General features: G+C 42.8%; 1 protein-coding gene across 1 annotated transcript in view; it reads left to right on the top strand.

Moving 5' to 3' along the window:
* The window catches only part of LOC310863088 (dihydropyridine-sensitive L-type skeletal muscle calcium channel subunit alpha-1-like), a gene marked incomplete at both ends in the record, with an annotated part of 123,879 nt that overhangs the window by 66,730 nt on the left and 30,390 nt on the right, over positions 1-26,759 (top strand). The window contains 8 exons of the mRNA XM_083771211.1: positions 8,603-8,690; positions 8,899-9,006; positions 11,801-11,853; positions 12,960-13,106; positions 14,492-14,693; positions 15,960-16,118; positions 18,144-18,254; positions 20,862-20,945. Of these exons, the coding sequence (XP_083627337.1) occupies positions 8,603-8,690; positions 8,899-9,006; positions 11,801-11,853; positions 12,960-13,106; positions 14,492-14,693; positions 15,960-16,118; positions 18,144-18,254; positions 20,862-20,945 (952 nt within the window). The remainder of the gene's footprint in view (positions 1-8,602; positions 8,691-8,898; positions 9,007-11,800; positions 11,854-12,959; positions 13,107-14,491; positions 14,694-15,959; positions 16,119-18,143; positions 18,255-20,861; positions 20,946-26,759) is intronic.

The following is a 26,759-nucleotide window of genomic DNA, read 5'->3' as shown; positions in this document are numbered from 1 at the left end:
TCATATAGGTCCAGTTCCATTATGAATGTGGTGTCCTGTGTGTTCATATAGGTCCAGTTCCATTATGAATGTGGTGTCCTGTGTTCATATAGGTCCAGTTCCATTATGAATGTGGTGTCCTGTGTGTTCATATAGGTCCAGTTCCATTATGAATGTGGTGTCCTGTGTTCATATAGGCCCAGTTCCATTATGAATGTGGTGCCCTGTGTTCATATAGGTCCAGTTCCATTATGAATGTGGTGTCCTGTGTTCATTTAGGTCCAGTTCCATTATGAATGTGGTGTCCTGTGTGTTCATAGGTCCAGTTCCATTATGAATGTGGTGTCCTGTGTTCATATAGGTCCAGTTCCATTATGAATGTGGTGTCCTGTGTGTTCATTTAGGTCCAGTTCCATTATGAATGTGGTGTCCTGTGTTCATATAGGTCCAGTTCCATTATGAATGTGGTGTCCTGTGTGTTCATATAGGTCCAGTTCCATTATGAATGTGGTGTCCTGTGTGTTCATATAGGTCCAGTTCCATTATGAATGTGGTGTCCTGTGTGTTCATAGGTCCAGTTCCATTATGAATGTGGTGTCCTGTGTGTTCATATAGGTCCAGTTCCATTATGAATGTGGTGTCCTGTGTTCATAGGTCCAGTTCCATTATGAATGTGGTGTCCTGTGTGTTCATAGGTCCAGTTCCATTATGAATGTGGTGTCCTGTGTTCATATAGGTCCAGTTCCATTATGAATGTGGTGTCCTGTGTTCATAGGTCCAGTTCCATTATGAATGTGGTGTCCTGTGTTCATATAGGTCCAGTTCCATTATGAATGTGGTGTCCTGTGTGTTCATAGAGGTCCAGTTCCATTATGAATGTGGTGTCCTGTGTGTTCATAGGTCCAGTTCCATTATGAATGTGGTGTCCTGTGTTCATAGGTCCAGTTCCATTATGAATGTGGTGTCCTGTGTCCATAGGTCCAGTTCCATTATGAATGTGGTGTCCTGTGTCCATAGGTCCAGTTCCATTATGAATGTGGTGTCCTGTGTTCATATAGGTCCAGTTCCATTATGAATGTGGTGTCCTGTGTGTTCATAGGTCCAGTTCCATTATGAATGTGGTGTCCTGTGTGTTCATATAGGTCCAGTTCCATTATGAATGTGGTGTCCTGTGTGTTCATAGGTCCAGTTCCATTATGAATGTGGTGTCCTGTGTTCATATAGGTCCAGTTCCATTATGAATGTGGTGTCCTGTGTTCATAGGTCCAGTTCCATTATGAATGTGGTGTCCTGTGTTCATATAGGTCCAGTTCCATTATGAATGTGGTGTCCTGTGTTCATATAGGTCCAGTTCCATTATGAATGTGGTGTCCTGTGTGTTCATATAGGTCCAGTTCCATTATGAATGTGGTGTCCTGTGTGTTCATAGGTCCAGTTCCATTATGAATGTGGTGTCCTGTGTTCATATAGGTCCAGTTCCATTATGAATGTGGTGTCCTGTGTGTTCATAGGTCCAGTTCCATTATGAATGTGGTGTCCTGTGTGTTCATATAGGTCCAGTTCCATTATGAATGTGGTGTCCTGTGTGTTCATATAGGTCCAGTTCCATTATGAATGTGGTGTCCTGTGTTCATATAGGTCCAGTTCCATTATGAATGTGGTGTCCTGTGTGTTCATAGGTCCAGTTCCATTATGAATGTGGTGTCCTGTGTGTTCATATAGGTCCAGTTCCATTATGAATGTGGTGTCCTGTGTTCATATAGGTCCAGTTCCATTATGAATGTGGTGTCCTGTGTTCATAGAGGTCCAGTTCCATTATGAATGTGGTGTCCTGTGTTCATATAGGTCCAGTTCCATTATGAATGTGGTGTCCTGTGTTCATAGAGGTCCAGTTCCATTATGAATGTGGTGTCCTGTGTGTTCATATAGGTCCAGTTCCATTATGAATGTGGTGTCCTGTGTGTTCATAGGTCCAGTTCCATTATGAATGTGGTGTCCTGTGTGTTCATATAGGTCCAGTTCCATTATGAATGTGGTGTCCTGTGTTCATAGAGGTCCAATTCCATTATGAATGTGGTGTCCTGTGTTCATATAGGTCCAGTTCCATTATGAATGTGGTGTCCTGTGTTCATAGAGGTCCAGTTCCATTATGAATGTGGTGTCCTGTGTGTTCATATAGGTCCAGTTCCATTATGAATGTGGTGTCCTGTGTGTTCATATAGGTCCAGTTCCATTATGAATGTGGTGTCCTGTGTGTTCATATAGGTCCAGTTCCATTATGAATGTGGTGTCCTGTGTTCATAGAGGTCCAGTTCCATTATGAATGTGGTGTCCTGTGTTCATAGGTCCAGTTCCATTATGAATGTGGTGTCCTGTGTGTTCATATAGGTCCAGTTCCATTATGAATGTGGTGTCCTGTGTTCATATAGGTCCAGTTCCATTATGAATGTGGTGTCCTGTGTGTTCATATAGGTCCAGTTCCATTATGAATGTGGTGTCATGTGTTCATAGGTCCAGTTCCATTATGAATGTGGTGTCCTGTGTGTTCATATAGGTCCAGTTCCATTATGAATGTGGTGTCCTGTGTGTTCATATAGGTCCAGTTCCATTATGAATGTGGTGTCCTGTGTGTTCATAGGTCCAGTTCCATTATGAATGTGGTGTCCTGTGTGTTCATATAGGTCCAGTTCCATTATGAATGTGGTGTCCTGTGTGTTCATAGGTCCAGTTCCATTATGAATGTGGTGTCCTGTGTGTTCATAGGTCCAGTTCCATTATGAATGTGGTGTCCTGTGTTCATATAGGTCCAGTTCCATTATGAATGTGGTGTCCTGTGTGTTCATATAGGTCCAGTTCCATTATGAATGTGGTGTCCTGTGTGTTCATAGGTCCAGTTCCATTATGAATGTGGTGTCCTGTGTGTTCATAGGTCCAGTTCCATTATGAATGTGGTGTCCTGTGTTCATAGGTCCAGTTCCATTATGAATGTGGTGTCCTGTGTGTTCATATAGGCCCAGTTCCATTATGAATGTGGTGTCCTGTGTTCATAGGTCCAGTTCCATTATGAATGTGGTGTCCTGTGTTCATATAGGTCCAGTTCCATTATGAATGTGGTGTCCTGTGTTCATAGGTCCAGTTCCATTATGAATGTGGTGTCCTGTGTTCATAGGTCCAGTTCCATTATGAATGTGGTGTCCTGTGTTCATAGGTCCAGTTCCATTATGAATGTGGTGTCCTGTGTGTTCATATAGGTCCAGTTCCATTATGAATGTGGTGTCCTGTGTTCATATAGGTCCAGTTCCATTATGAATGTGGTGTCCTGTGTTCATAGGTCCAGTTCCATTATGAATGTGGTGTCCTGTGTGTTCATATAGGTCCAGTTCCATTATGAATGTGGTGTCCTGTGTTCATATAGGTCCAGTTCCATTATGAATGTGGTGTCCTGTGTTCATAGGTCCAGTTCCATTATGAATGTGGTGTCCTGTGTTCATATAGGTCCAGTTCCATTATGAATGTGGTGTCCTGTGTTCATAGGTCCAGTTCCATTATGAATGTGGTGTCCTGTGTTCATAGGTCCAGTTCCATTATGAATGTGGTGTCCTGTGTGTTCATATAGGTCCAGTTCCATTATGAATGTGGTGTCCTGTGTTCATAGGTCCAGTTCCATTATGAATGTGGTGTCCTGTGTGTTCATAGGTCCAGTTCCATTATGAATGTGGTGTCCTGTGTTCATAGGTCCAGTTCCATTATGAATGTGGTGTCCTGTGTGTTCATATAGGTCCAGTTCCATTATGAATGTGGTGTCCTGTGTGTTCATAGGTCCAGTTCCATTATGAATGTGGTGTCCTGTGTGTTCATATAGGTCCAGTTCCATTATGAATGTGGTGTCCTGTGTGTTCATATAGGTCCAGTTCCATTATGAATGTGGTGTCCTGTGTGTTCATAGGTCCAGTTCCATTATGAATGTGGTGTCCTGTGTGTTCATATAGGTCCAGTTCCATTATGAATGTGGTGTCCTGTGTGTTCATATAGGTCCAGTTCCATTATGAATGTGGTGTCCTGTGTGTTCATATAGGTCCAGTTCCATTATGAATGTGGTGTCCTGTGTTCATATAGGTCCAGTTCCATTATGAATGTGGTGTCCTGTGTGTTCATATAGGTCCAGTTCCATTATGAATGTGGTGTCCTGTGTGTTCATAGGTCCAGTTCCATTATGAATGTGGTGTCCTGTGTGTTCATATAGGCCCAGTTCCATTATGAATGTGGTGTCCTGTGTTCATAGGTCCAGTTCCATTATGAATGTGGTGTCCTGTGTGTTCATATAGGTCCAGTTCCATTATGAATGTGGTGTCCTGTGTTCATAGGTCCAGTTCCATTATGAATGTGGTGTCCTGTGTTCATATAGGTCCAGTTCCATTATGAATGTGGTGTCCTGTGTGTTCATATAGGTCCAGTTCCATTATGAATGTGGTGTCCTGTGTTCATATAGGTCCAGTTCCATTATGAATGTGGTGTCCTGTGTTCATATAGGTCCAGTTCCATTATGAATGTGGTGTCCTGTGTTCATAGGTCCAGTTCCATTATGAATGTGGTGTCCTGTGTCCATAGGTCCAGTTCCATTATGAATGTGGTGTCCTGTGTTCATATAGGTCCAGTTCCATTATGAATGTGGTGTCCTGTGTGTTCATAGGTCCAGTTCCATTATGAATGTGGTGTCCTGTGTGTTCATAGGTCCAGTTCCATTATGAATGTGGTGTCCTGTGTTCATATAGGTCCAGTTCCATTATGAATGTGGTGTCCTGTGTTCATAGAGGTCCAGTTCCATTATGAATGTGGTGTCCTGTGTTCATATAGGTCCAGTTCCATTATGAATGTGGTGTCCTGTGTGTTCATAGGTCCAGTTCCATTATGAATGTGGTGTCCTGTGTGTTCATAGGTCCAGTTCCATTATGAATGTGGTGTCCTGTGTGTTCATATAGGTCCAGTTCCATTATGAATGTGGTGTCCTGTGTTCATATAGGTCCAGTTCCATTATGAATGTGGTGTCCTGTGTGTTCATAGGTCCAGTTCCATTATGAATGTGGTGTCCTGTGTGTTCATATAGGTCCAGTTCCATTATGAATGTGGTGTCCTGTGTTCATATAGGTCCAGTTCCATTATGAATGTGGTGTCCTGTGTTCATAGAGGTCCAGTTCCATTATGAATGTGGTGTCCTGTGTTCATATAGGTCCAGTTCCATTATGAATGTGGTGTCCTGTGTTCATAGAGGTCCAGTTCCATTATGAATGTGGTGTCCTGTGTGTTCATATAGGTCCAGTTCCATTATGAATGTGGTGTCCTGTGTGTTCATAGGTCCAGTTCCATTATGAATGTGGTGTCCTGTGTGTTCATATAGGTCCAGTTCCATTATGAATGTGGTGTCCTGTGTTCATAGAGGTCCAGTTCCATTATGAATGTGGTGTCCTGTGTTCATATAGGTCCAGTTCCATTATGAATGTGGTGTCCTGTGTTCATAGAGGTCCAGTTCCATTATGAATGTGGTGTCCTGTGTGTTCATATAGGTCCAGTTCCATTATGAATGTGGTGTCCTGTGTGTTCATATAGGTCCAGTTCCATTATGAATGTGGTGTCCTGTGTGTTCATATAGGTCCAGTTCCATTATGAATGTGGTGTCCTGTGTGTTCATATAGGTCCAGTTCCATTATGAATGTGGTGTCCTGTGTGTTCATATAGGTCCAGTTCCATTATGAATGTGGTGTCCTGTGTTCATAGGTCCAGTTCCATTATGAATGTGGTGTCCTGTGTGTTCATATAGGTCCAGTTCCATTATGAATGTGGTGTCCTGTGTTCATATAGGTCCAGTTCCATTATGAATGTGGTGTCCTGTGTGTTCATATAGGTCCAGTTCCATTATGAATGTGGTGTCCTGTGTGTTCATAGGTCCAGTTCCATTATGAATGTGGTGTCCTGTGTTCATAGGTCCAGTTCCATTATGAATGTGGTGTCCTGTGTGTTCATATAGGTCCAGTTCCATTATGAATGTGGTGTCCTGTGTGTTCATAGGTCCAGTTCCATTATGAATGTGGTGTCCTGTGTGTTCATATAGGTCCAGTTCCATTATGAATGTGGTGTCCTGTGTGTTCATAGGTCCAGTTCCATTATGAATGTGGTGTCCTGTGTGTTCATAGGTCCAGTTCCATTATGAATGTGGTGTCCTGTGTTCATATAGGTCCAGTTCCATTATGAATGTGGTGTCCTGTGTGTTCATATAGGTCCAGTTCCATTATGAATGTGGTGTCCTGTGTGTTCATATAGGCCCAGTTCCATTATGAATGTGGTGTCCTGTGTTCATAGGTCCAGTTCCATTATGAATGTGGTGTCCTGTGTTCATATAGGTCCAGTTCCATTATGAATGTGGTGTCCTGTGTTCATAGGTCCAGTTCCATTATGAATGTGGTGTCCTGTGTTCATATAGGTCCAGTTCCATTATGAATGTGGTGTCCTGTGTTCATAGGTCCAGTTCCATTATGAATGTGGTGTCCTGTGTTCATAGGTCCAGTTCCATTATGAATGTGGTGTCCTGTGTGTTCATATAGGTCCAGTTCCATTATGAATGTGGTGTCCTGTGTTCATATAGGTCCAGTTCCATTATGAATGTGGTGTCCTGTGTGTTCATAGGTCCAGTTCCATTATGAATGTGGTGTCCTGTGTTCATATAGGTCCAGTTCCATTATGAATGTGGTGTCCTGTGTTCATAGGTCCAGTTCCATTATGAATGTGGTGTCCTGTGTTCATAGGTCCAGTTCCATTATGAATGTGGTGTCCTGTGTGTTCATATAGGTCCAGTTCCATTATGAATGTGGTGTCCTGTGTTCATAGGTCCAGTTCCATTATGAATGTGGTGTCCTGTGTTCATAGGTCCAGTTCCATTATGAATGTGGTGTCCTGTGTTCATAGGTCCAGTTCCATTATGAATGTGGTGTCCTGTGTGTTCATATAGGTCCAGTTCCATTATGAATGTGGTGTCCTGTGTGTTCATAGGTCCAGTTCCATTATGAATGTGGTGTCCTGTGTGTTCATATAGGTCCAGTTCCATTATGAATGTGGTGTCCTGTGTGTTCATATAGGTCCAGTTCCATTATGAATGTGGTGTCCTGTGTGTTCATATAGGTCCAGTTCCATTATGAATGTGGTGTCCTGTGTGTTCATAGGTCCAGTTCCATTATGAATGTGGTGTCCTGTGTGTTCATATAGGTCCAGTTCCATTATGAATGTGGTGTCCTGTGTTCATATAGGTCCAGTTCCATTATGAATGTGGTGTCCTGTGTGTTCATAGGTCCAGTTCCATTATGAATGTGGTGTCCTGTGTGTTCATATAGGTCCAGTTCCATTATGAATGTGGTGTCCTGTGTGTTCATATAGGTCCAGTTCCATTATGAATGTGGTGTCCTGTGTGTTCATAGGTCCAGTTCCATTATGAATGTGGTGTCCTGTGTGTTCATATAGGTCCAGTTCCATTATGAATGTGGTGTCCTGTGTGTTCATATAGGCCCAGTTCCATTATGAATGTGGTGTCCTGTGTTCATAGGTCCAGTTCCATTATGAATGTGGTGTCCTGTGTGTTCATATAGGTCCAGTTCCATTATGAATGTGGTGTCCTGTGTTCATAGGTCCAGTTCCATTATGAATGTGGTGTCCTGTGTTCATATAGGTCCAGTTCCATTATGAATGTGGTGTCCTGTGTTCATAGGTCCAGTTCCATTATGAATGTGGTGTCCTGTGTTCATAGGTCCAGTGCCATTATGAATGTGGTGTCCTGTGTGTTCATATAGGTCCAGTTCCATTATGAATGTGGTGTCCTGTGTTCATATAGGTCCAGTTCCATTATGAATGTGGTGTCCTGTGTGTTCATATAGGTCCAGTTCCATTATGAATGTGGTGTCATGTGTGTTCATATAGGTCCAGTTCCATTATGAATGTGGTGTCCTGTGTTCATAGGTCCAGTTCCATTATGAATGTGGTGTCCTGTGTTCATAGGTCCAGTTCCATTATGAATGTGGTGTCCTGTGTGTTCATATAGGTCCAGTTCCATTATGAATGTGGTGTCCTGTGTTCATAGGTCCAGTTCCATTATGAATGTGGTGTCCTGTGTTCATATAGGTCCAGTTCCATTATGAATGTGGTGTCCTGTGTGTTCATTTAGGTCCAGTTCCATTATGAATGTGGTGTCCTGTGTTCATATAGGTCCAGTTCCATTATGAATGTGGTGTCCTGTGTGTTCATATAGGTCCAGTTCCATTATGAATGTGGTGTCCTGTGTTCATATAGGTCCAGTTCCATTATGAATGTGGTGTCCTGTGTGTTCATATAGGTCCAGTTCCATTATGAATGTGGTGTCCTGTGTTCATATAGGTCCAGTTCCATTATGAATGTGGTGTCCTGTGTTCATATAGGTCCAGTTACATTATGAATGTGGTGTCCTGTGTGTTCATATAGGTCCAGTTACATTATGAATGTGGTGTCCTGTGTGTTCATATAGGCCCAGTTCCATTATGAATGTGGTGTCCTGTGTGTTCATAGGTCCAGTTCCATTATGAATGTGGTGTCCTGTGTGTTCATATAGGTCCAGTGCCATTTCAGTGGTGAAGATTCTCAGGGTGTTGAGGGTCCTCAGACCACTCAGGGCCATCAACAGAGCCAAGGGGCTGAAGGTGAGTCGACTCTGAATCAGATCTCAAAACTCACGCATTCATATTCATAACACGACATGAATACAACCTGACTATAAGGATGTGTTCATTCATATTCATAATACGACATGAATACAACCTGACTATAAGGATGTGTTCATTCATATTCATATTAACACGACATGAATACAACCTGACTATAAGGATGTGATTCTTCCTCTCCGTGCAGCACGTGGTTCAGTGTGTGTTTGTGGCCATAAAGACCATAGGGAACATCGTGCTGGTCACCATGCTGCTGGACTTCATGTTCGCCTGCATCGGAGTCCAGCTCTTTAAGGTCAGATGTGTTTTCCTGTTATTAGAGTCCAGCTCTTTAAGGTCAGATGTGTGTTACTGTTATTAGAGTCTCTTTAAGGTCAGATGTGTGTTACTGTTATTAGAGTCCAGCTCTTTAAGGTCAGATGTGTGTTACTGTTATTAGAGTCTCTTTAAGGTCAGATGTGTGTTACTGTTATTAGAGTCTCTTTAAGGTCAGATGTGTGTTACTGTTATTAGAGTCCAGCTCTTTAAGGTCAGATGTGTGTTACTGTTATTAGAGTCTCTTTAAGGTCAGATGTGTGTTACTGTTATTAGAGTCTCTTTAAGGTCAGATGTGTGTTACTGTTATTAGAGTCCAGCTCTTTAAGGTCAGATGTGTGTTAATGTTATTAGAGTCTCTTTAAGGTCAGATGTGTGTTAATGTTATTAGAGTCCAGCTCTTTAAGGTCAGATGTGTGTTACTGTTATTAGAGTCCAGCTCTTTAAGGTCAGATGTGTGTTACTGTTATTAGAGTCTCTTTAAGGTCAGATGTGTGTTACTGTTATTAGAGTCTCTTTAAGGTCAGATGTGTTTTCCTGTTATTAGAGTCTCTTTAAGGTCAGATGTGTGTTACTGTTATTAGAGTCCAGCTCTTTAAGGTCAGATGTGTGTTACTGTTATTAGAGTCTCTTTAAGGTCAGATGTGTGTTACTGTTATTAGAGTCTCTTTAAGGTCAGATGTGTTTTCCTGTTATTAGAGTCTCTTTAAGGTCAGATGTGTGTTACTGTTATTAGAGTCTCTTTAAGGTCAGATGTGTGTTACTGTTATTAGAGTCTCTTTAAGGTCAGATGTGTTTTACTGTTATTAGAGTCTCTTTAAGGTCAGATGTGTTTTACTGTTATTAGAGTCTCTTTAAGGTCAGATGTGTTTTACTGTTATTAGAGTCTCTTTAAGGTCAGATGTGTTTTCCTGTTATTAGAGTCTCTTTAAGGTCAGATGTGTGTTACTGTTATTAGAGTCTCTTTAAGGTCAGATGTGTTTTACTGTTATTAGAGTCTCTTTAAGGTCAGATGTGTGTTACTGTTATTAGAGTCTCTTTAAGGTCAGATGTGTTTTACTGTTATTAGAGTCTCTTTAAGGTCAGATGTGTTTTACTGTTATTAGAGTCTCTTTAAGGTCAGATGTGTTTTACTGTTATTAGAGTCTCTTTAAGGTCAGATGTGTTTTCCTGTTATTAGAGTCTCTTTAAGGTCAGATGTGTGTTACTGTTATTAGAGTCTCTTTAAGGTCAGATGTGTTTTACTGTTATTAGAGTCTCTTTAAGGTCAGATGTGTGTTACTGTTATTAGAGTCCAGCTCTTTAAGGTCAGATGTGTGTTACTGTTATTAGAGTCCAGCTCTTTAACCCTCTAAGACCCAGCGTTGCTTTTTAGCAACTATTTTATTTTATTTTATTACTAAATTATTATTGTTTTTTTTCCGTTCTTTTTTCACCTAAACGTCATCAGTGATGTTCATTGCAATGCCATTGCAATGCCATTGGTCATGATATTTGCATATAAATACCCCCCACAGAGGCTGAAATTCACACAAATTAAAAATGTCTGGACTCTGTGCGATTTTGAACATTTTTTAACCTAAGACTTTTGACCTTTACCCTAATAAAAGTAGGTAAAATAATTGTAATATATGTTTTTTTGTGATCATTAGAATGTCTAGAACACGTTTTATTCATTATTGTGAAAGATATCCCCAAAATGTAAATTATTAATTTATTATATTATTATATAATTATTGCCTGTTATGAGAGTCCAGCTCTTTAACCCATTCTGACCGGGGAACGATTCTGCAAATGTCTTCTAAATCCTGTTTTCTTGAAAAGGCGATGTTTTTCTATGTCAGTCGTTCTCAAACACTTTCTTGTCACTTTTCACGATTCTTCAAAAATAGCAGACCTACAAGGTTCCTGTGGAACAACATATTTAATAACATAATAATAAAAATAGCAGACCTACAAGGTCCCTGTGGAACAACATATTTAATAACATAATAATAAAAATAGCAGACCTACAAGGTTCCTGTGGAACAACATATTTTCAGATGGGGGTCGGCGGCCAATTTCATATATTTTTGGACTGACGTAGAAACATGGGGTTTTTCAGAAGACTCAGGATTTAGAAGGCATTTGTAGAACCGTCCTCAGGTCTAAATGGGTTAACCCATTCTGAACGGGAACCCATTTTGGTGTTGGCATCATGTCGTGCTTTAGCTGTTGAAAAATAGCAGATCTACAAGTTCGTAGCGCGCCACCGAGTGGCGCGATACGAGCTTGTAGGTCTGCTATTTTTGAAAAAATCGAAGAACGACTGACATTTTTAGAATCTGATCTCGGGTCAGAATGGGTTAATCAGACCCAGTGTGTGTCCAGTGGAAAACCTCGTATGAATCTGATCTCAGGTCAGAATGGGTTAAGGTGAGAGATGTTGTGTGGGCCATCGGTGGGTGGGCTCCGGTTGGCCTGTGGTCCTCCCGTTCGCCCCGGCCTCAGGACTAGTAGAATCCCCTGAGCCCTCCGCTACCTCCTCTGTAAACACCGAGCTTTATTCCACGATGCTTTGTGGTACATTTTGTATTGTCTGTATTGTACAGTATGTACTGTATTACTGATTAATTGAGTACAAATGACCACAATGTAAACAAATACTCAATCAATACTCTGCACATCTGTCTGTGCAACATTGAGTTTGCACCATACAGGTGATATTGCATACACATGCAGTGCTGCAGGACTAACACTGTGTGGTGCTGTTCTCCTCTTCTCCATAATTATAGGGCAAGTTCTATGCATGCACCGATCCAGACCAGATGACTGAGGAAACATGCAGGTACGAACAGATACATTACAGGCCCACTGTAGACCTCATATTCATATCAATAAACAGATACATTACAGGCCCACTGTAGACCTCATATTCATATCAATAAACAGATACATTACAGGCCCACTGTAGAACTCATATTCATATCAATAAACAGATACATTACAGGCCCACTGTAGAACTCATATTCATATCAATAAACAGATACTGTAGACCTCATATTCATATCAATAAACAGATACATTACAGGCCCACTGTAGACCTCATATTCATATCAATAAACAGACACTGTAGACCTCATATTCATATCAATAAACAGACACTGTAGAACTCATATTCATATCAATAAACAGATACTGTAGACCTCATATTCATATCAATAAACAGATACTGTAGAACTCATATTCATATCAATAAACAGATACATTACAGGCCCACTGTAGACCTCATATTCATATCAATAAACAGACACTGTAGACCTCATATTCATATCAATAAACAGACACTGTAGACCTCATATTCATATCAATAAACAGACACTGTAGAACTCATATTCACATCAATAAACAGACACTGTAGAACTCATATTCACATCAATAAACAGACACTGTAGAACTCATATTCATATCAATAAACAGATACTGTAGAACTCATATTCATATCAATAAAGTTACAACACGCTTCTTTCAGCGTAACTCTAATGAATCAGCATCGTACGTTGTCACGTCATATTTTTACAGGTGAAAAAAGTGGGTGTAATTTTGTGTAATTTTTCCAAGAAAAGCAAAAAAAGGGAAGAAGAGAGCGCGGGGGGGGGGGGGGGCAGGGGGGGGGGGGGCAGGGGGGGGGATCAAGGTAGGAAAAGAAAGAAAGTTTGAGCGCTTTTACCACAAAACGTACGGGTAAAGGGTTTTCATCTGCGTGGAGCTTAGATATTTACAGTCTTTTGCTACAAACTGTATAACGACAGGGTGTGTGTGTGTGTGTGTGTGTGTGTGTCTGTGTGTGTGTGTGTGTGTGTGTGTGTGTGTGTGTGTGTGTGTGTGTGTGTGTGTGTGTGTGTGTGTGTGTGTGTGTGTGTGTGTGTGTGTGTGTGTGTGTCTGTCTCTCAGAGGTTGGTACATTCGGTACCAGGAGGGGGAGCTACACGAGATGGTTCTCAGGAGGAGAGAGTGGATCAACGCTGAGCTCAACTTTGACAACATCCTGAACGGCATGCTGGCGCTGTTCACCATATCTACCTTTGAAGGATGGCCCAAGTACGTAACACACACACACACACACACACTGTGTTGTGTTGTGTTGTGTTGTGTTGTGTTGTGTTGTGTTGTGTTGTGTTGTGTTGTGTTGTGTTGTGTTGTGTTGTGTTGTTGTGCATGCTGGATGTGCCACTGTGTCTTCAATCTGGGAACCCTATTGGCAGAACAAAGGAAAAACAAAACCCTCTTAAACAGTCTTTGAAGATGGCGCCGGTACCCGCTCTGTCAGGACTCAGGAACAAACATATGTCCAATGATCAGTTCAATAAGGGACACAGCTTTCAGTTTACAACGCTTCATCTGTTAAAAAGCAGAAAAGCATCATCAGTGTCATAGCTTTCAGTTTAACGCTTAATCTGTTAAAAAGCAGAAAAGCATCATCAGTGTCATAGCTCTTAGAACAGAAAAGAATCATCAGTGTCATAGCTCTTAGAACAGAAGAGAATCATCAGTGTCATAGCTCTTAGAACAGAAAAGAATCATCAGTGTCATAGCTCTTAGAACAGAAAAGCATCATCAGTGTCATAGCTCTTAGAACAGAAAAGAATCATCAGTGTCATAGCTCTTAGAACAGAAAAGAATCATCAGTGTCATAGCTCTTAGAACAGAAAATAATCATCAGTGTCATAGCTCTTAGAACAGAAAAGCATCATCAGTGTCATAGCTCTTAGAACAGAAAAGAATCATCAGTGTCATAGCTCTAGAACAGAAAAGCATCATCAGTGTCATAGCTCTTAGAACAGAAAAGAATCATCAGTGTCATAGCTCTAGAACAGAAAAGCATCATCAGTGTCATAGCTCTTAGAACAGAAAAGCATCATCAGTGTCATAGCTCTTAGAACAGTGGTTCTCAAAAAAACAGCAGATAAGCTCACAGTGGGTCAGTTTATTGTGCCGCACTGCGAGAGCTACTGATTTAGAAGGCATTTGTAGAATCTGCCTCTTAATGGGTTAAGGGACAATTGGTAACCCTAATTGTGCTGTTTGTGCTACTCTGTTTTCCACCTGTGTGTTACAGTTCATGTATTCATTACTCCTTTTTTTGGTTAACCGCTTTGACGCCATATTTATAAATAAAGTTGGAGTCTTATGCGTGGGCAGTTCAAATACGGCCTACCTGAAACATATACCTGATTCTCCAGTGTTGTTTTCTTCTCTTCAAATCCTTTTGTTGACATCGTCTTAATTCTGATTAAGTTTGGTTATTTAGTCTAATAAATAACTAATAAATGTGTGTGTGCGTGTGTGCGTGTGTGTGTGTGTGTGTGTGTGTGCGTGTGCGTGTGCGTGTGCGTGTGCGTGTGCGCGTGCGCGTGCGCGTGCGCGTGCGCGTGTGTGCGTGTGCGTGTGCGTGCGTGCGTGTGCGTGTGCGTGTGCGTGTGCAGGTTACTGTACAAAGCCATAGACTCCAACATGGAGGACATGGGCCCCGTGTACAACAACCGCGTGGCCATCTCCATCTTCTTCATCGCCTACCTCATCCTCGTGGCCTTCTTCATGATGAACATCTTCGTGGGCTTCGTCATCGTCACCTTCCAGGAGCAGGGCGAGCAGGAGTACAAGAACTGTGAGCTGGACAAGAACCAGGTGATCCTTTTCCACCAACATAACTTTGGTTTGAGACGAAAATTGCAAAGGGTGAATTGCAAAGTTGTGTCACTTTGCCCTGGCTGAGCTGGGAAGGCTGACAAAGGGTGAATTGCAAAACATTGCAAAATTGCTAAAAATTGCAAAAGAATTGCAAAAAAAATGTGCAATTTTTTTTGCAAAATTGCAAAAGAATTGCAAAAAAATAGCAAAAAGAAAATTGCAATTATTCTTTTTGCAAAATTGCAAAAGAATTGCAAAAAAATAATTTGCAAAATTGGAAAAAAATTGCAAAGGGTGAATTGCAAAGTTCTGTCACTTTGCCCTGGATGAGCTGGGAAGGCTGACAAAGGGTGAATTACAAAGTTGTAAAATTGCTAAAAAAATCAAAATTGCAAAGGGTTAATTGCAATTGCAAAGGGATGCACATGCACATCCGACACACCAAAGGTCCGACATGCGGAAATCACCCGTCGCTCCCGCCAATGCGTTGGTCCGACATGCGTTGGTCCGTGCTTGCGGTTAGGGTTAGGTTAGGGCTTTGCGTAGCGTGTCTAATCTGTATATGTCTAATGACAGTCGGACCAATATTATTTCGGAACTAAAGCCTGTACCCGGCGGTTCGAGAACTGGCTCCGTTTCTAGATCTTTGGAACCGGCTTGGCGTTTCCACCAGTTTAAAGCACCATTGTAGTTACGGGCACCAGTTTAAAGCACCATTGTAGTTACGGGCACCAGTTTAAAGCACCATTGTAGTTACGGGCACCAGTTTAAAGCACCATTGTAGTTACCGGCACCAGTTGCCCCAGGTTCTATTCCAGGCCTGGCCAGCAATGTGTTGAATATGACCAGTTAACCCATTCTGACCTGAGATCAGATTCACACGAGGTTTCCACTGGACACACACTGGTCTGATTAACCCATTCTGACCTGAGATCAGATTCTAAAAAAATGTCAGTCGCTCTTCGATTTTTCAAAAATAGCAGATCTACAAGCTCATATCGCGCCACTCGGTGGCGCGATATGAGCTTGTAGATCTGTTATTTTTCAATAGCTAAAGCATAACATGATGCCGACACCAAAATGGGTGCCCGTTCAGAATGGGTTAAAGTGTGCATTTAACGGAGGAAGTTCGCGTGTGTGTGTTCAGAAGACAGTGTTACTTGAGGACAGGTGGAGTTCAAGTTCCAGAAGCGTTTGTTTCTAGCTGTGTATCAATGTCTTCTATTTAAACAAACACAACATGTCCATTTAAAACCCTTCCAGCGCCAGTGTGTGCAGTACGCTCTGAAGGCGCGGCCGCTGCGCTGCTACATTCCTAAGAACCCGTACCAGTACCAGGTGTGGTACATCGTCACTTCCTGCTACTTTGAGTACCTCATGTTCCTGCTCATCATGCTGAACACCATGTGTCTGGGAATGCAGGTACTTATATATATACACCACCATATACCATGAGTATAACACTATAATACTATATACTATAATACTCATATAACATGAGTACCTCATGTTCCTGCTCATCATGCTGAACACCATGGGCTGTATTTTGCGTGTCTTAAGTACCAGGTCTTATTCCCTAACTTGAGTAAACTAAAGACCTGGAGGCGTGATCAATGCCATTTGGCTATTCTGAGTGGCCAGCGAGCATTGATCACGCCTCCAGGTCTTTAGTTAACTCAAGTTAGGGAATAAGACCTGGTACTTAAGACACGCAAAATACAGCCCCATGTGTCTGGGAATGCAGGTACCACCACTCCTCCACAATAGGCTCTATGCACTTATACGCCATTTTGGAAATAGCTTCCTACTTCTGGGCCATCTTCCGACTTCCTTCACATGCAGGTGTTACTGATGATACTAATCAAAGGGACACGGGGGGCACGGTGGCACCGTCGGTAGTGCTGTCGCCTCACAGCTAGAAGGTCCTGGGTTAGATTCCCGCTGGGGACACTGTGGGCACTGGCGGCGTGTTCCCTCCTCCGCGTCATCAGTGCCCATACCCGAAGGCGGGGTTGGCGATAGGGCCTTTCTGTGTGGAGTTTGCATGTTCTCCCCGTGTCCCCTAGGGTAGATACCCTCACATGTTCTCCCCGTGTCCCCTAGGGTAGATAACCTCACATGTTCTCCCCGTGTCCCCTAGGGTAGATAACCTCACATGTTCTCCCCGTGTCCCCTAGGGTAGATACCCTCACATGTTCTCCCCGTGTCCCCTAGGGTAGATAACCTCACATGTTCTCCCCGTGTCCCCTAGGGTAGATAACCTCACATGTTCTCCCCGTGTCCCCTAGGGTAGGTACCCTCACATGTTCTCCCCGTGTCCCCTAGGGTAGATAACCTCACATGTTCTCCCCGTGTCCCCTAGGGTAGATAACCTCACATGTTCTCCCCGTGTCCCCTAGGGTAGATACCCTCACAAAAACATGCCGTAATCCTGGTCTCTAAAACTACCTCCCCCTGGCCAGCCTGATGGAGGGGAAAGGAACTGGTCAGAATAACGTGTCCCTTCCACGCGCTACGTCCGGCCGGGGAAATTCCCCTCTGTCAGGTGAAAAGAAGCAGCTTGGACTCCTCATGCATAGAAGGAGGCATGAGGTCAGTCCGCTGCCCCCCCAGGTTGGCAGAGGAAGTGTAGCGCCCAGGATTACATTAGATAATTGGCACTGGGTGAAAAAGAAAATCTGGGTTTCAAAATCGTGGGATAAAAATTAATTAAAGGGACACTTTTTTTGTGTAAAAAAAATAATATGTTAATGACATTTAGAAGCTGTAGAACACTTTCCTGGCGATTTGTATGTGTGTAATATGTGGTTATAGATATTTTAGATTTTAGCAGTGAGCCCAATGTCTCTGATATCATGGACACTGAGCACTTCCTTCCTGGACTATACAATTCCCATATAATGCTTTGTTGCACTGCTCCTCCTTGTGGATAGGGGGAGGGGCTGTCTTACTGAGACAATGTGTAGTCCAGGAAGTAAGTGAGCCCAGTTTCTTTGGATGTTGGAAATGTGCTATATATATATAAAGTTTGATTTGATTTGATTTGATTTTAGTTATTTAATTATAATTATATTTTATGTTTATTTTTATTTTTATTGAGGCTCGAATACCTGCACGTATAGTGGAGTAAGCAATAGGTATATTAACCCATTCTGACCGGGCACCCATTTTGGTGTTGGCATCATGTTATGCTTTAGCTATTGAAAATAGCAGATCTACAAGCTCGTAGCGCGCCACTCGGTGGCGCGCTACGAGCTTGTAGATCTGCTATTTTTGAAAAAGAACGACTGACATTTTTTAGAATCTGATCTCAGGTCAGAATGGGTTAATCAGACCAGTGTGTGGGTCCAGTGGAAACCTGGTATGAATCTGATCTCAGGTCAGAATGGGTTAAAGTTAATGAATAGGCCTATAAACACTGCCTGTCTGTGTGTTTCCTCTGTCCAGCATTGTAACCAGTCGGACCACGTCACCCAGCTCTCTGACATGCTGAACATCATCTTCACCGTCCTCTTCACCGTGGAGATGCTGCTCAAACTGATGGCCTTCAAAGCCAAGGTGACCCTAACCCTAACCCTAACCCTAACCCTCAAACTGATGGCCTTCAAAGCCAAGGTGACCCTAACCCTAACCCTAACCCTAACCCTCAAACTGATGGCCTTCAAAGCCAAGGTGACCCTAACCCTAACCCTAACCCTAAAGCCAAGGTGACCCTAACCCTAACCCTAACCCTAACCCTAACCCTCAAACTGATGGCCTTCAAAGCCAAGGTGACGCACCATAGACTGTAAAAAATATGGACAAAGCGTTCCCCGGGTCTAACATGAACGTAAAATGAAGCCTGAAATCACTTGCATTCTAATGCACTGTAAGTCGCCATCTTTCAAGATCCGTTTTGGCCCAGCTGAGCCATTGGCTGGCCCAGACAACGAGGCGGGACTTCCCCCCTTCTTCTCCGTTGGTTTTTATTTTGACTCGAGTGGGAGGAGAATCCCGATCATAGACTGTAACGGTAGCCACGCCCCTCAGAACATACGCGACTTTATGGTCATTTTCTTAATAAATGGGACCATAGTTTTCCAAAAAGAATATTATGACATTAGAAATGAGACTTTAAACTAGTGACTGGAAGAAGAAAGTATTCATTAAGGTAATACAGTCTAGGTGAAGTTGGGCCAAAATACATGGGCCTCTATGGAGCTATGGGGCTTTTTGGGTCCAGTCCAGCGCCACAACAGGCCATTATATGAACTACCGATTTCAAATGAGGCTTCACGAAATATCTGGCTGACTGCCCCCCTGGGTGACGCACCATAGAGTAATAAGAGGATAGAGACCGAACCGGAGCGTTGGTCCTCTCCGGATAAGCATGCTGGACACAAACGAATAACTACCGTATGCGTTCAATAACACCTGTCCCTCTATGCGTTCAATAACACCTGTCCCTCTATGTTCAATAACACCTGTCCCTCTATGCGTTCAATAACACCTGTCCCTCTTTGTTCAATAACACCTGTCCCTCTTTGTTCAATAACACCTGTCCCTCTTTGTTCAATAACACCTGTCCCTCTTTGTTCAATAACACCTGTCCCTCTTTGTTCAATAACACCTGTCCCTCTTTGTTCAATAACACCTGTCCCTCTTTGTTCAATAACACCTGTCCCTCTTTGTTCAATAACACCTGTCCCTCTATGTTCAATAACACCTGTCCCTCTATGTTCAATAACACCTGTCCCTCTTTGTTCAATAACACCTGTCCCTCTATGTTCAATAACACCTGTCCCTCTATGTTCAATAACACCTGTCCCTCTGTGTTCAATAACACCTGTCCCTCTATGTTCAATAACACCTGTCCCTCTTTGTTCAATAACACCTGTCCCTCTATGTTCAATAACACCTGTCCCTCTTTGTTCAATAACACCTGTCCCTCTATGTTCAATAACACCTGTCCCTCTTTGTTCAATAACACCTGTCCCTCTTTGTTCAATAACACCTGTCCCTCTTTGTTCAATAACACCTGTCCCTCTATGTTCAATAACACCTGTCCCTCTTTGTTCAATAACACCTGTCCCTCTTTGTTCAATAACACCTGTCCCTCTTTGTTCAATAACACCTGTCCCTCTATGTTCAATAACACCTGTCCCTCTATGTTCAATAACACCTGTCCCTCTTTGTTCAATAACACCTGTCCCTCTATGTTCAATAACACCTGTCCCTCTGTGTTCAATAACACCTGTCCCTCTTTGTTCAATAACACCTGTCCCTCTATGTTCAATAACACCTGTCCCTCTTTGTTCAATAACACCTGTCCCTCTTTGTTCAATAACACCTGTCCCTCTTTGTTCAATAACACCTGTCCCTCTATGTTCAATAACACCTGTCCCTCTATGTTCAATAACACCTGTCCCTCTTTGTTCAATAACACCTGTCCCTCTATGTTCAATAACACCTGTCCCTCTGTGTTCAATAACACCTGTCCCTCTGTGTTCAATAACACCTGTCCCTCTATGTTCAATAACACCTGTCCCTCTTTGTTCAATAACACCTGTCCCTCTATGTTCAATAACACCTGTCCCTCTATGTTCAATAACACCTGTCCCTCTTTGTTCAATAACACCTGTCCCTCTATGTTCAATAACACCTGTCCCTCTTTGTTCAATAACACCTGTCCCTCTATGTTCAATAACACCTGTCCCTCTATGTTCAATAACACCTGTCCCTCTTTGTTCAATAACACCTGTCCCTCTATGTTCAATAACACCTGTCCCTCTTTGTTCAATAACACCTGTCCCTCTTTGTTCAATAACACCTGTCCCTCTTTGTTCAATAACACCTGTCCCTCTATGTTCAATAACACCTGTCCCTCTTTGTTCAATAACACCTGTCCCTCTATGTTCAATAACACCTGTCCCTCTATGTTCAATAACACCTGTCCCTCTTTGTTCAATAACACCTGTCCCTCTATGTTCAATAACACCTGTCCCTCTTTGTTCAATAACACCTGTCCCTCTATGTTCAATAACACCTGTCCCTCTATGCGTACAATAACACCTGTCCCTCTTTGTTCAATAACACCTGTCCCTCTTTGTTCAATAACACCTGTCCCTCTTTGTTCAATAACACCTGTCCCTCTTTGTTCAATAACACCTGTCCCTCTTTGTTCAGGGCTACTTTGGAGATCCGTGGAACGTCTTTGACTTTGTCATCGTCATTGGCAGCGTGGTGGATGTGACGCTGAGCGAGGTTAATGTAAGTACCATGTTAAGGTTAATGTAAGTACCATGTTAAGGTTAATGTAAGTACCATGTTGGTACCATGTTGGTACCATGTTGGTACCATGTTGGTACCATGTTGGTACCATGTTGGTACCATGTTGGAGGTTAATGTAAGTACCATGTTGGTACCATGTTGGTACCATGTTGGTACCATGTTGGAGGTTAATGTAAGTACCATGTTGGCACCATTTTCCTTTAGGTTTTATGACCTCAGTTTCACCCACACAACCTGAAAAAGACCTGGAGGCGTGGTCAATGCTCTTTGGACACTCAGAATAGCCAAATGGCATTGATCACGCCTCCAGGTCTTTAGTTTACTCAAGTTAGGGAATAAGACCTGGTACTTAAGACACGCAAAATACAGCCCTAAATATTCAATGAGCGACTCTCCCAGATCCCATAATATGAACCAACTCTCCCAGATCCCATAATATGAACCAACTCTCCCAGATCCCATAATATGAACCAACTCTCCCAGATCCCATAATATGAATGGAACTCTCCCAGATCCCATAATATGAATGGAACTCTCCCAGATCCCATAATATGAATGGAACTCTCCCAGATCCCATAATATGAATGGAACTCTCCCAGATCCCATAATATGAATGGAACTCTCCCAGATCCCATAATATGAATGGAACTCTCCCAGATCCCATAATATGAATGGAACTCTCCCAGATCCCATAATATGAATGGAACTCTCCCAGATCCCATAATATGAATGGAACTCTCCCAGATCCCATAATATGAATGGAACTCTCCCAGATCCCATAATATGAATAATAATAATAACTCTCCCAGATCCCATAATATGAATAACTCTCCCAGATCCCATAATATGAATAACTCTCCCAGATCCCATAATATGAATCTCTCCCAGATCCCATAATATGAATCTCTCCCAGATCCCATAATATGAATCTCTCCCAGATCCCATAATATGAATCTCTCCCAGATCCCATAATATGAATAACTCTCCCAGATCCCATAATATGAATAACTCTCCCAGATCCCATAATATGAAGGAAGGAAGTGAGAATCTTCGTTACAGAGATGTTTACGTTTTTGCCACATTCCTGAGACAATAATTTGATGAACGGAGGAGTCTATGGGAGGAGTCTATAGGAGGAGTCTATAGGAGGAGTCTATAGGAGGAGTCTATAGGAGGAGTCTATAGGAGGAGTCTATAGGAGGAGTCTATGGTAGGAGGAGTCTATAGGAGGAGTCTATAGGAGGAGTCTATAGGAGGAGTCTATAGGAGGAGTCTATAGGAGGAGTCTATGGTAGGAGGAGTCTATAGGAGGAGTCTATAGGAGGAGTCTATAGGAGGAGTCTATAGGTAGGAGACGTCTATAGGAGGAGTCTATAGGTAGGAGACGTCTATAGGAGGAGTCTATAGGAGGAGTCTATGGTAGGAGGAGTCTATAGGAGGAGTCTATAGGAGGAGTCTATAGGAGGAGTCTATAGGAGGAGTCTATAGGAGGAGTCTATGGTAGGAGGAGTCTATAGGAGGAGTCTATAGGAGGAGTCTATAGGTAGGAGACGTCTATAGGAGGAGTCTATAGGTAGGAGACGTCTATAGGAGGAGTCTATAGGAGGAGTCTATAGGAGGAGTCTATAGGTAGGAGACGTCTATAGGAGATGTCTATAGGAGGAGTCTATAGGAGGAGTCTATAGGAGGAGTCTATAGGTAGGAGACGTCTATAGGAGGAGTCTATAGGAGGAGTCTATAGGAGGAGTCTATAGGAGGAGTCTATAGGAGGAGTCTATAGGAGGAGTCTATAGGAGGAGTCTATAGGAGGAGTCTATGGTAGGAGGAGTCTATAGGAGGAGTCTATAGGAGGAGTCTATGGTAGGAGGAGTCTATAGGAGGAGTCTATAGGAGGAGTCTATAGGAGGAGTCTATAGGAGGAGTCTATAGGAGGAGTCTATAGGAGGAGTCTATGGTAGGAGGAGTCTATAGGAGGAGTCTATAGGAGGAGTCTATGGTAGGAGGAGTCTATAGGAGGAGTCTATAGGAGGAGTCTATAGGAGGAGTCTATAGGAGGAGTCTATAGGAGGAGTCTATAGGAGGAGTCTATAGGAGGAGTCTATAGGAGGAGACGTCTATAGGAGGAGTCTATAGGAGGAGTCTATAGGAGGAGTCTATAGGAGGAGTCTATAGGAGGAGTCTATAGGTAGGAGACGTCTATAGGAGGAGTCTATAGGAGGAGTCTATAGGAGGAGTCTATAGGAGGAGTCTATAGGAGGAGTCTATAGGTAGGAGACGTCTATAGGAGGAGTCTATAGGAGGAGTCTATAGGAGGAGTCTATAGGAGACGTCTATAGGAGGCGTCTATAGGAGGAGTCTATAGGAGGAGTCTATAGGAGGAGTCTATAGGAGGAGTCTATAGGAGGAGTCTATAGGAGGAGTCTATAGGTAGGAGACGTCTATAGGAGGAGTCTATAGGAGGAGTCTATAGGAGACGTCTATAGGAGACGTCTATAGGAGGAGTCTATAGGAGGAGTCTATAGGAGGAGTCTATAGGAGGAGTCTATAGGAGGAGTCTATAGGTAGGAGTCTATAGGAGGAGTCTATAGGAGACGTCTATAGGAGGAGTCTATAGGAGGAGTCTATAGGAGGAGTCTATAGGAGGAGTCTATAGGAGGAGTCTATAGGAGGAGTCTATAGGAGGAGTATATAGGAGGAGTCTATAGGAGACGTCTATAGGAGGAGTCTATAGGAGGAGTCTATAGGAGGAGTCTATAGGAGGAGTCTATAGGAGACGTCTATAGGAGGAGTCTATAGGAGGAGTCTATAGGAGGAGTCTATAGGAGGAGTCTATAGGAGGAGTCTATAGGTAGGAGTCTATAGGAGGAGTCTATAGGAGACGTCTATAGGAGGAGTCTATAGGAGGAGTCTATAGGAGGAGTCTATAGGAGACGTCTATAGGAGGAGTCTATAGGAGGAGTCTATAGGAGGAGTCTATAGGAGACGTCTATAGGAGGAGTCTATAGGAGGAGACGTCTATAGGAGGAGTCTATAGGAGGAGACGTCTATAGGAGGAGTCTATAGGAGGAGTCTATAGGAGGAGTCTATAGGAGGAGTCTATAGGAGGAGTCTATAGGAGACGTCTATAGGAGGAGTCTATAGGAGGAGTCTATAGGAGGAGTCTATAGGAGGAGTCTATAGGAGGAGTCTATAGGAGGAGTCTATAGGAGGAGTCTATAGGAGGAGTCTATAGGAGACGTCTATAGGAGGAGTCTATAGGAGGAGTCTATAGGAGGAGTCTATAGGAGGAGTCTATAGGAGGAGTCTATAGGAGGAGTCTATAGGTAGGAGACGTCTATAGGAGGAGTCTATAGGAGGAGTCTATAGGAGGAGTCTATAGGAGACGTCTATAGGAGGAGTCTATAGGAGGAGTCTATAGGAGGAGTCTATAGGAGGAGTCTATAGGTAGGAGTCTATAGGAGGAGTCTATAGGAGACGTCTATAGGAGGAGTCTATAGGAGGAGTCTATAGGAGGAGTCTATAGGAGGAGTCTATAGGAGGAGTCTATAGGAGGAGTCTATAGGTAGGAGTCTATAGGAGGAGTCTATAGGAGACGTCTATAGGAGGAGTCTATAGGAGGAGTCTATAGGAGGAGTCTATAGGAGACGTCTATAGGAGGAGTCTATAGGAGGAGTCTATAGGAGGAGTCTATAGGAGGAGTCTATAGGAGGAGTCTATAGGAGACGTCTATAGGAGGAGTCTATAGGAGGAGTCTATAGGAGGAGTCTATAGGATGAGTCTATAGGAGACGTCTATAGGAGGAGTCTATAGGAGGAGACGTCTATAGGAGGAGTCTATAGGAGGAGACGTCTATAGGAGGAGTCTATAGGAGGAGTCTATAGGAGGAGTCTATAGGAGGAGTCTATAGGAGGAGTCTATAGGAGGAGTCTATAGGAGACGTCTATAGGAGGAGTCTATAGGAGGAGTCTATAGGAGGAGTCTATAGGATGAGTCTATAGGAGGAGTCTATAGGAGGAGTCTATAGGAGGAGTCTATAGGAGGAGTCTATAGGAGGAGTCTATAGGAGGAGTCTATAGGAGACGTCTATAGGAGGAGTCTATAGGAGGAGTCTATAGGAGGAGTCTATAGGAGGAGTCTATAGGAGGAGTCTATAGGAGGAGTCTATAGGTAGGAGTCTATAGGAGGAGTCTATAGGAGGAGTCTATAGGAGGAGTCTATAGGAGGAGTCTATAGGAGGAGTCTATAGGTAGGAGTCTATAGGTAGGAGTCTATAGGAGGAGTCTATAGGTAGGAGACGTCTATAGGAGGAGTCTATAGGAGGAGTCTATAGGAGGAGTCTATAGGAGACGTCTATAGGAGGAGTCTATAGGAGGAGTCTATAGGAGGAGTCTATAGGAGGAGTCTATAGGAGGAGTCTATAGGAGGAGTCTATAGGAGGAGTCTATAGGAGACGTCTATAGGAGGAGTCTATAGGTTAGGAGATGTCTATAGGAGGAGTCTATAGGAGGAGTCTATAGGTAGGAGACGTCTATAGGAGGAGTCTATGGTAGGAGACGTCTATAGGAGGAGTCTATAGGAGGAGTCTATAGGAGGAGTCTATAGGTAGGAGACGTCTATAGGAGGAGTCTATAGGAGGAGTCTATAGGAGGAGTCTATAGGAGGAGTCTATAGGAGGAGTCTATAGGAGGAGTCTATAGGTAGGAGACGTCTATAGGAGGAGTCTATAGGAGGAGTCTATAGGAGGAGTCTATAGGAGGAGTCTATAGGTAGGAGACGTCTATAGGAGGAGTCTATAGGAGGAGTCTATAGGAGGAGTCTATAGGAGGAGTCTATAGGAGGAGTCTATAGGAGGAGTCTATAGGAGGAGTCTATAGGAGGAGTCTATAGGAGGAGTCTATAGGTTAGGAGACGTCTATAGGAGGAGTCTATAGGAGGAGTCTATAGGAGGAGTCTATAGGAGGAGTCTATAGGAGGAGTCTATAGGAGGAGTCTATAGGAGGAGTCTATAGGTTAGGAGACGTCTATAGGAGGAGTCTATAGGAGGAGTCTATAGGAGGAGTCTATAGGAGGAGTCTATAGGAGGAGTCTATAGGAGGAGTCTATAGGAGGAGTCTATAGGTTAGGAGACGTCTATAGGAGGAGTCTATAGGAGGAGTCTATAGGAGGAGTCTATAGGAGGAGTCTATAGGAGGAGTCTATAGGAGGAGTCTATAGGTAGGAGACGTCTCCAGTGGCTCAGATGAGCAGCTCAAACGAATCGTTGCTCAAGAAAGCGATAAAAAAACAAAAACTCTCCATGAATTCAAGGTTTGTAAGTAGGGCTGTCAAAGTTAACGCACTATTAACTAGTTGACTCACAATCCTTTTAACGGCACTATTTTTATTAACGCGCGATTAACGCACTGTGAAGTTTGACAGAACGCATGCCAATTTTACACTGAAGAGTTGAATAATTGTTAAACAGCTGCATTACTTAAGTTAATTTAAGTCTACACAATTAGAAACCTTAGAAAACATGTTATTTTGATCAACATGGCCTGTTATCTCTCGTAATGGTACCATTGGCCAACATCAATACAGTTCTTTAGTTTGGGTCTGGAAGGCTAAATGTCATCAAATGGTGGTTCCGTGGCTCAAATGCAGAATAAATAATGGACCTTGATATGAAAAATCTTGAAAATCACTGATTTAAGGTATATTTAAGATTAATTTGCGATTAATCACAGTTAACTATGGACAATCATGCGATTAATCAGATTAAATATTTTAATCGATTGACAGCCCTAATTGTAA

Source organism: Protomyctophum parallelum, assembly GCF_964188405.1.
Source record: "Protomyctophum parallelum genome assembly, chromosome: 8".
Lineage (NCBI taxonomy): Eukaryota > Metazoa > Chordata > Actinopteri > Myctophiformes > Myctophidae > Protomyctophum > Protomyctophum parallelum.
The sequence above is the reverse complement of the archived record's forward strand: the minus strand, read 5'-3'. Positions and strand labels throughout refer to the sequence as shown.